We start from the raw sequence: 10,426 nt of genomic DNA, 5'->3' as shown, positions 1-10,426 counted from the left end.
ACAACCCTGCAAGGTGCACACAATTACCATTTAACAAGCAAGGGAACCAAGGACCCAGAAGTTAGGAGACTGACTCCAAGTCCCACAGCTTGTAAGTGAGGGGCCACGACAAATTCTGCCTGCCTCTAATGCGTGAACCATTCCTCCCAGCGCACTCAGCTTTGTTATAATTTATATCATCATTATTAACACCATTAAACATTTATCATTAATTAGGTAACTTAAGTCACTTAACTGTTCTAGGCTTCAAGTTTCTCTTGGGTAAAATGGAGTTGGCTGGTTGATTTCTAATGTTTCTCCCAGTTTTAAAATGGTGACATTGATTTATATACAGGGTAAGAAAATTAAAATGGCCATTTTCATAATATTTTTGTTAAAAATAGGTAATTAACAGTGGTGCTTACTCAATTTTGTGATGGGCTTTATTGAGAGATGTTCATTTGATTTCTCCTAAATCTTTCCAGTCCTATTAAGCCAGAGCTAGTGAGCGATCTTACCATTCCCAATGTTATTTCTTAAAATATACATATGAGAGGAAATTTCATACTTTACTCTGCTCTGCACTATGCAAACTATATACTTAAATATTTGTCTCCCAAAGAATCAATAACTTGCATTCAGACATGAATAATGCAAAGAAAACCATTTTTCTGAATCTGAAATTAATCAAAATGTCAGTTTATTTTAATTTACATTTATTTAAATATAACGACTTTTTAGGCAAATGAAAAGACATATAAGCATATTTATAACATGGTAGACATAAATATAAATGAAATGTATAACTATTTGACAAAATCTAACATATATTAGATAAATTGCTGACATGCTTATATTTAGGTTTAAGGTACATTAACATGGATATCCAAAAGGATGTGTTTTCACAAAAACTGGTATAAAATGTTCACATTTGTGTTAGTAATAAGTCGTATTTGCTAGACTGATGTTTTATGAGAACTGTGTAGAGATCTAATTTAATCATTTGCCTCATATGGTAACATTATTTGTAAATGAAGCATGTTTTTGTCAATAGAAATGTTTCTTTATCTTTTAAATAATGTAGCGTTTTTATCAAGACCATGTCACATTTATTAAACAAACATGCATAACACATTAAAACTTGAATAATTCATGTACCCTTATGCACAGTGTTTAGTTTTGCTATGGCACTCTATTTTTGTGAAACATATACTAAAAATTTGGCACAGAGCTAATAACTCATATTGCTACTAATCAGAACAAATGTGATTTAAATTTTACGTGGCACAGAAAGTACTCCAATTTACCTCTTCCCTTTGCAGCTTATTGACCAATGGCAGTTCTTTTCTGTTTTTGTTGGAATAAATACTGGATATTCAAGAACTAAAAGTCATATCTAGGTGTTCTGCCCACACTCTGATTGGAAATGAGTTGATTTCAGTTTTTCTAGCAATAAAACATTTCCATCTGTATCGTGGCCCACAAAAAAATAAGGGTGTTATCAGCAATAATGTGTGTCATCATGAGATGTTTTTCTTTAGGAGGCAGGGAAGTTGAAAGGGAATGTGGTTCTCTGCCTAAACTGGGAACATATGTGGGGAGGAAAGCAAATGCCAACTGAGGCAGGAGCGGGACAGGTCTTTGGAAAAGCTGGTGAGTGAGCACACGCTGAAGTAGCAGCCAGGCAGAGACGCAGGATCATTCAAGGTGGGAGGGACGGCAGTGGATGTGGGGAACCTGACATCTGTCACTCAGAGAGACGCATCCAGAGTCCTGTTGTAACTGTCTTATGGCAGCAAACTCCCACCGCTTCTTAGGAAGAGTTTTCAATTTCCACGTCAATGTCTAAATCACGAGTGAAGAAATCAAGCTAACCGGCAACAATTTCTTACCTGAATTAATTCATAAATATTTTGGAAGAAGAAACAGGATTACATTAACTCAAGCTTCCTCCAAGCCAGAGAGAATTCCCACTCACACTGAGGGCAGACTTCAGACTTGCAGAAAGTAAGGAAAGCGCCCCAGTTATTTTTCACAGTGCTTTGGACATAAACTGGGGGTGTTATCTTCTGAGAGCTCAGTTGAAGGAATTTTTTTCCTTTCATAAAACCCTGATTGCCTCATTTTTATATGTATTATTTGAGGGAAAGGAAGTAGAGCTTCAGTTCCATTTTTATACAAATATACTTTAGTCTAAAACACAGAGCAATGAACATAATGTTATTGGCTTTGCTTTATGGTCTTTGCTCTCCTGAGGGCCTCCAAACAGTGAAATGGCAAAGAACATCCAACAGGTTAAATTAAACAGGCCAACTTTTGTTTTAAAGCTGTTGCGGCGCAAACAAACATAAAAATTACGAATCACAGAGCACTGAATTTTCAAGAGTGAAATCATACCAAAACCGTGATAAGTTTTCGCTGATGTCATAGGTGAGTAAGTGGTCAGGAAGGTCACTGGTGGTGCCCTGCATGGCCAGCACGTGCGGGGCCAAGGTGAAGGGCACGTCGCTCAGGAGCTCGGCCATTAACGAGCCGCTTTCCAGGGTGTGGCCTGCCTTATTTTCCGCCTCGGAGCCTGCTACAGTCACACGGGATGAGTTTCCTTGGCCCGTCTAAAAATACATATATATTTAAATCATTTAGACCTTATGGACTTGGAGGATTGGTAATGGTAAATGTGACACGAATATACCAAAATGATTGAGAAACGGGGGAATGCATAAGTATACCCAGATTAGAATGTAGCTGCCTACTTTACTTGAGACACATATCCATCTAAACTCTACTGGGCTTTCATATGAGTCCTCAACCTGACCCTCTCAGGCCCCCTCAAACACAGACTGGTTTTCTGGCTCTTCCCCTAGGCGAGATATGTCTGCAAAATCTTCCGCAGCTTTTCTAAACCGGATGTATGCTTTCAGGTTCTACAGATTTACCAGATTCTTTGTGAAATCTTATAACAACACAGTCCAACGTGACCTTGCCCATGGGGCAAGCTGCCTAGTATATCATATAGCATTTCCTATGTGTCCTTGCTAGTTGCTGTTTCACATGCAGTCATCACCAACTAGACTCTAGCGCCCTTGAGGGCAGGCAGTCTACTTGCCCTGTCTGTGTATTCTCTGCCTTGCCTACTTCACTGCCTTACCCTAATAGATACTTGAGAATTTACCTCGAGTGTGTACCATGAGAATAGACTGGTTGACTGACTTTTGCTGAAGTTATTCAAATAAGGATTGATATGTCTTACTCAATTCCTTTAAAGTTCATATACTGTGCATAATCTTTTACCAAAAGACGTGTAACTAGGGTGTTCATAGCAGCACTCTATTGCAAGCCCCAAAGTGGCTGAAACACAACTAAAATCAGTTTAGGCAAACATTGGCTCCCCAACCCCACCTGGTCTCATGCAGAAACTACTTTAGAGTCTTTATAGAGGCCTAGGAGGCCCTGGGGGCCTGGCCCCAGGTACCTCTCTGCACTCATCCCCGGCTAGTCTGCCTGGCTCTCCTCTCAGCTCCACTGCCCCGCTGCCGGTGCTCACGCACGCCAGCCTGCTTCTGCCTCAGGCCTTTGCTTTCCCCCCCTGCGGCCCAGGAGGCTCTTCTCCCAGATACACACTGGGCCCTTCCCCTCACCTTCCAAGTGTTGGCCCAGAGGTCAGCTTCTCAGTAAGGCTTTTCCTGACAGCTTTAAACTGTGTCCTGCCCACCTCCCCTCCTTTGCTCCAGCACTCCCGTCTCTCTCTCCTGTTTTTTTCCTCTCCAGAGTCATTAGCACCTTGTTACATGTTATAGATTTTATTCTGATTATCTTCGCTGGGAAGCTTAAGGAGTTTTTGTCTCTTGTGCTCACTGCTGTATCCCATATGCCCCGATCTGTGCCTGGTGCTCACTATTTGCTGAATAGATGAAAGCAGACAGGATTTTTGCCTGTATGGGGTTTACATTATAATTGCTTATAAACCTCTAAGTCTAGAGAAGAATGATATTCTGTGTAAGAAATAACAATTTTAAAAAACTTCTATGGGTTAAGAGATCGCTCAAGAGTTTGAGCTCTGAGCAACCGTGGTTCGCGTCCAGCCCGAGCTGAGCAGCCGCTGAGCTGCCAACAGGTAGCAGGATGGCTCAGCTAAAAACAAACAAACAAACAAAAAACTTCTATGGAAGTGTAAAATACACAGAGGAAAGGGTGCATCGTAAGTGTACAGCTTGCTAAATTTTAACCAACTTAAACCTCTATAAGCAACCAGCCCCCAGATCAAGGCCCAGCAATGACCAGCTCCCTGGAAGCCCTGATGATGCTCTCTTTCAGTAAGAACCCCATGGCCCCGCCTCCCATCACCATCCAGGTTTCTGACAGTATAGATTGGTTTTACCTATTTTTGTATTTTAAATGGAGGTAATCATATAGTAGGAACTCTTTTGTTTCTGGCTTCTTTCACGCAACATTGTATGTAGGAGATTTATCCATACTGTTGCATGTAGCAAAAAAAGAACACATTGTTGCAAAGGAGATATATCTAGGCTGTCTTAAAAGGACCCCTTTTGCTCCTATGTTGGCAGGAGGCAGCGGGGAGCACAGTGGCCAGGGGAGGAAGCAGGAAGACCAGCTGGGAATGAGAGATGATTGTGATGTGGATTGAGGTTGTGACTGTAAAGGTGAGATGAAACGGTTGGATTTTGGATACATTTTAAGGGTAAGGCCAACAAGATATGCTGATGTAACGGAGGTGGGGTATGACAGCAAGAGTGGACTCAGGACAAAGCCAGAGGTTTGGACCTGAGCGAAAAGGACGCAGTCTCCATTTACAGGGATGGGAGGAGTGTCGGGGGAGCAAGGTTGGACAGGACCATCGAGTTCGGTTTTGGACGTTCCAGGTGCCTAACAGACATCCCAGTGGGACTTAGTAGGCAGAGAGATATAATAAGAGTCAGAGAGCTGGGGAAGATCTGGTGGAGAAAGTCTGACTGGTGTGTGTTTAAAAAGAGGATGAGAGGGAAGAAAGTGACGACAAATTCGAGAACAGGCCATTTTTCTAGACATTATGCCATCAATGGGAAGAGATAGGGGTCAATAGCTGGAAAGGGATGTGGAGTCAAGTGAAATTTCTCTTGATTTTATTTTCTGTTTTGTAAGTAGGCCAAAACAATGGCAGTTCGTATGCTAATGAGGTCATAAGAAAGGAAACATCCCTGGAGATTGTGGAGAGGAGGAACCTTTCTCCCTTCACAGGCATCAACCAACACATACAACAGAGGCTCTCAAGAAATATTTGTTTAGTGAATGACTTCATATTAACAAAGTTCCCAAACACATCCCTATCACGAGTGGTCTTACAACTTTATGTGAAAGTAAAACACTGCAGTACTTCCTTAGGACTGCAAATAGAACAAAAGGAACGACACCCTGTTAAGACAAAGCTTATACAAAAGGTCCAATATGCAGTGGACAGAGCCTGCCTCCTGACACCTAACTGGGACTTAAATACAGTTCCGTGGGTCAGCCGAGAGCACAGGTATCAGGGAGGAATGATGCCACAGCTCCATCCTTGGTAAAGGGGCTTCATCATGTGCTGGATTCTTCAAGATTAAGCATGTACCAAGGGCTTTGGTTACGATGGGGCAGCATGGCCTGTGTTTAAGAGCAGAGATTCTAGAGCCAGGCAGCTTGGATGCAAATTCAAGGTCTCCTGCTTATGAATAAGCACATGGCCTTGGACAAGTTACTTAGCTTCTCTGTGGCTCAGCTGTATAATGAGATCAATAATAGGACCTATTTCATAGGATTACATGTGGGTCAGATAAAGTTTGTAAGTGCAAGTGAATAAATAGACATTGTAGCAATGTCAGCTCCGATTTCGGCTTTCGATAGTCTAGGACCCTTCCATCTCTTTTGTTTCTGACATTCACTGGGGGTTCGAGCAATCTTGCCTTGCCCTCTCCTGTTCTGTCACGCCTTCTCTCTTACTCTCAGGTGCAAATGTTCCCTAGATCTGTTGGTCTCTTCCTGTACTTGGACTTGCCTCTCTTCCTCGGGTACAGAATGATCTCCAGTCTACTTACCCAAATCATCTCCCTTCTGAAAAGAGAAGCGTTCTTGAAATCTCACCTACGCGAAAGCACTTTGCTTTCTAAACGCAAACCTTCTAAGGTTTAACTCCCCAGCAGCAATATTTACGCATTTCTCGGCTCATGCTTCTATTAATCCTCTTCCCTTTTCCAAGCGATTCTAATGGCCAGGACATAATTCCGGAGGGCAAGGCTATGTCAAACTATATTTAACATAATAAAGTAACTGAGGTGTAGTTTCTGTTTCAAGTTCTGATAAAACTGCCACATGACCAGAAGGGGGTCACTTCACCCACCTGGGCTTCCGTTCCCTATTCTGTAAAATGACTGGGGAGGGACAAGAAATGATGGCGATGATGGTGACAGCAGCAGGCATATGTTGAACACTTATTTTGTGCTCGGGTCCATCTGGGTATCCACTCACTTATGTCTTAAAACTGCTCTGTGGGGTGTGTGCTATTATTAGTCCCATGTTTAAAACAAGAGGGCTCTAAGGCACAGAAAGGTTAAGAAAGTTGTTCTGGGTTACACAGCTCGTCTGTGGTAAAACTGAGAATGAAACTCAGTGATCTCTAATGCTAAGATCCTACACACTTCAGACATGCTTTGGATAGTCTGGCTGACTGAATGCACGAAGCCTCGGAAAATTACGGGACAGTATTAGAAAATATGACAGTCACTAATAGCATACCTGGGCTTAATTTAGAATGAAAAAAGGACTCTAATATCTTTTATATTTAGGAAGAAAAGACTAAGAACTCATTAAGGTAACAGATCTTAGACTGAAGGAAGATAGCAAAGCAACTGTAATTTAAAGGGATATTTACCCCTGGCAATGACTCTACCAGTAGTCTGGGAGGGGAAAACAGCATGGACAGTGAAACAAGACTGTATATGAGGTGATCATTATTGAAACGGAGAGAATAGGACGGTACATGGGAACACACTACAGCATTCTTTCTACCTTTGTATATGTTTGAAACTTTTCCATAATAAAACGTTTCCAAAAATTAAATGAACTTCAAAAATACCATGGACGAAGTGTTCTACCAAATGCCTTCTAGAAGGACCTGAATTTCAGAGGTGCAGTACATGGGACTCTAGCCTCTATCTCCTAACAGTTGGCTAGAGTGCAATGTTACAGTCTCTAAGGAGGCCGCCTGCCGTCTTGGCAGCAGGGTGAGCACCATGATGCAGCTGCTGTTGGCACGCGGAGAGCCAGGAGAGGAGAAATTATGAGGCAAAACAAGAATACGTCCCAAAGAAAATGTGAGTCAAAATTCAAGGACCCCACACCCGCTAATCTGGATCACTAAGCCTCGAGCTTGGCAGCCAGTGGAAGCAGAGGTGGGGGCTGAGGGCTGAACAGGTGCATGGCTTCCCCTGCAAAAAGCAGCCCCTGCTCAGACACAAAGTCTTCCAATTATTTTCATCGGCATAATAAAATGGGTCTTTAAAGGGAAGGATGAGTATGTTAACCACAATGGAGCAAGAAGAAAAGAATCAATTAACCTTATGGTTAACAGCCAAATTTTAAAAAATTATTTCAAATATTAAGTTTGTAAAACATTCCTTTTAAAAAATTTATTTTTCAATTATAGTTCATATACGAAATTATATTAGTTTCAAGTGCAGAACAGTGATTAGACACATATCAAAGTGATCACTGAATAAATCTAGTACCCATCTGACATCATACATAGTTATTACAATATTATTGACTATATTCCCTATGCTATACTTTCCATCCCCATGACTATTTTGGGTTTTTGTTTTGTTTTGATATTTATAACCATACATTTTTATTTTTTTTGTTTTTCCTCCTATATACATTTTTATGAAAATATAGTTAACATAAAATATATGTTAGCATATATTTAGTTTCAGTTGTACACAATAGTTATTCAACATTTATATACCTAAAGAAGTGATCACCATAAGTCCAGCAACCATCTGACACTGTACTACGCTATCACAATATTATTGACTATATTCCCCATGCTGTAAATTACATCCCTATGACTTATTTGTTTTATACCTGGAAATTTGAACCTCTTACTCCCCTTCACCTTTTCCCCCACTTGAAAAATTTTTTAATTACAGCTGGCATTCATTATATTTTATATTAATTGCAGGTGTACAGCATATGATTAGACATTTGTGTAATTTAAGAAATGATCCCTCTGACTAGTCTAGTACCCACCTGGTACTATACATAGTTATTACCATATTATTGACTATATTCCCTGTGCTCTACTTTACATCCCCATGACTATTTTGTAACTACCAATTTATATTTCTTAATGCCTTCACCTTTTTCACCCTACCCCCAAATCACTCCTATCTATCACCCCAACAAATCTATTACCCATCTGACACCATACATAGTTATTACAATATTATTGACTATATTCCTTATTTATACCCTACATCCACATGACTCCTTTGTAACAACCAATTTGTACTTCTTAATCCCTTCCCCCTTTTTACCCATCCTCAAACCCCCTCCCATCTGGAGACCATCAAAATGTTCTCTGTATCTATGAGTTTGTTTCTGTTCTGTTTGTTTATTTTGTTCTTTAGATTCAACATATAAGCGAAATAATATGACATTTATCTTTCTCTGTCTGACACATTCCACTCAGCACAATATCCTCCAGGCCCATCCATGCTGTCACAGATGGCAAGAACCAATTCCCTTCCCTGGCCAAGCAATATTCCATTGTATATATGAATCTCCTGTTTATCCATTCATCCATTGATGGACACCCAGGCTGCGTCCACATCTAGGCCACTGTAAACAATGCTGCAATGAACATATGGATGCACATGTCTCCTCAAAGTAGTGTTTTGGGTTGCTTCAGATAAATACCAGGAAGTAGGATTTCTGGGTCCTTCTTTGTGTCTCTTATTATAGCCTTTGTTTTGGTCTATTTTGTCTGATATAAGTATTGCTATTCCAGTTTGTTTGTATCCATTTCCATGAAATTTCTTTTTCCATTACTTTCAGTCTGTGTGTGTCTTTTGATCTGAAGTGAGTCTCTTGTAGGCAACATATGTAAGGGTCTTGTTTTCTTATCCATTCAGCCACTCTATCTTTTGAATGGAGCATTTTATCCATTTATATGTAAAGTAATTGTTTATACATATGTAGTTACTGCCATTTTGTAATTCATATTTTTGATTTTTTTTTTTTGTCTTAAAAAAGTCCCTCTAAGATTCCTTCTAATTCTGGTTCAGTGTTGGTGAAGTCCTTCAGCTTTTTATTGTCTGGGAAGCACTTTATTTGTCCTCTGATTCTAAACGATAGCTTTGCTGAGTAGAGTAATCTTGGTTGTTTAAGTTCTTGCTTTTCTTCACTTTGAATATTTCCTGCCAATCCCTTCTGGCCTGCAAAGTTTCTGTTGAGAAATCAGCTGACAGTTTTATGGGAGCTCCCCTGCTTTTCTCTTGTTGTTTTTAAGATGTTTTGTCTTTAACCTTTAGCTTTTTAATTATGATGTGTCTTGGAGTGAGCCTCTTCGGGTCCATTTTGTTTGAGACTCACTGCACTTTTTGGGCTTGTATATCTATTTCCTTCACTAGGTTGGGGAAGTTTTCAGTCATTATTTCTTCAAATAGGTTATCAATTTCTTGCTTTCTTCTCCTTCTGGTACCCCTGTGATGCCAATGTTAGTATGCCTGATGTTGTCTCAAAAGCCCCTTAAACGATCCTCATTTTTTTGGATTCTTTTTTCTTTTTGATGTTCTGTTTGGGTGTTTTTTGCCTTATCTTCTAAACCACTGTTGATTCCCTCTAACATATTCATTTCAGTTATTGTAGTCTTTATTTCTGACTGGTTCTATTTTATGTTTCTTATCTCTTTGTTGAAATTCTCTCTGTGATCACTGAGCATCCTTATAACGTATTTTGAACTCTATATCTGGTAGATTGCTTGTCTCCATTTGGTTTAGTTCTTTTCTGGAGCCTTGTTTTTTTTGTTGTTTGTTTGTTTGTTTGTTTGCTTTGGACATGTTTCTTTGTCTCCTCATTTTGGCTGCCTCCCTGTGTTTGTTTCTATGTATTAGGTAAACTCCTATTTCTCCTGCTCTTAGTAGACTGACCTCATGTAGTAGGTGTCCTATGGGGCCCAGGAGCACAGTCTCCCTGATCATCTAAACCAGGTGCTCCAAGTGTATCCCCTATGTGGGTTATGTATGCCCTCATGATGTAGTTGAGCCTTGGTTGCTGTTTGCATGTCAATGGGAGAGATTGATTCTCAGGCTGATTGGTTGTGAGGACTGGCCATGACTACAGTGGAGGAGCTGTTGTGTAGGGGCTCACCATACAGAGCAGGATTTGCTTTAGCAGGACCCACTGTGCCCTTTGGGTGTGT

General features: G+C 40.4%; 1 protein-coding gene and 1 long non-coding RNA gene across 3 annotated transcripts in view; one reads left to right on the top strand and one right to left on the bottom strand.

The window, feature by feature from the left end:
• Nucleotides 1-657: 657 nt before the first annotated feature.
• UMAD1 (UBAP1-MVB12-associated (UMA) domain containing 1) overlaps nt 658-10,426 on the bottom strand; it is a 202,498-nt gene continuing 192,729 nt past the window's right edge. For both annotated transcript variants that reach the window (XM_019665292.1, XM_019665293.1), the window contains one exon: nt 658-2,591. In XM_019665292.1, the coding sequence (XP_019520837.1) occupies nt 2,334-2,591 (258 nt within the window). In that variant the 3' untranslated portion in view covers nt 658-2,333. The remainder of the gene's footprint in view (nt 2,592-10,426) is intronic.
• LOC109394807 (uncharacterized) overlaps nt 4,572-10,426 on the top strand; it is a 33,971-nt gene continuing 28,116 nt past the window's right edge. Inside the window, exon 1 of the long non-coding RNA XR_002126513.1 lies at nt 4,572-4,640. This is a non-coding gene — a long non-coding RNA (uncharacterized LOC109394807). The remainder of the gene's footprint in view (nt 4,641-10,426) is intronic.

This window comes from Hipposideros armiger, unplaced genomic scaffold (genome assembly GCF_001890085.2).
Source record: "Hipposideros armiger isolate ML-2016 unplaced genomic scaffold, ASM189008v1 scaffold_438, whole genome shotgun sequence".
NCBI lineage: Eukaryota > Metazoa > Chordata > Mammalia > Chiroptera > Hipposideridae > Hipposideros > Hipposideros armiger.
This window is presented reverse-complemented; position numbering and strand designations above follow the sequence as displayed.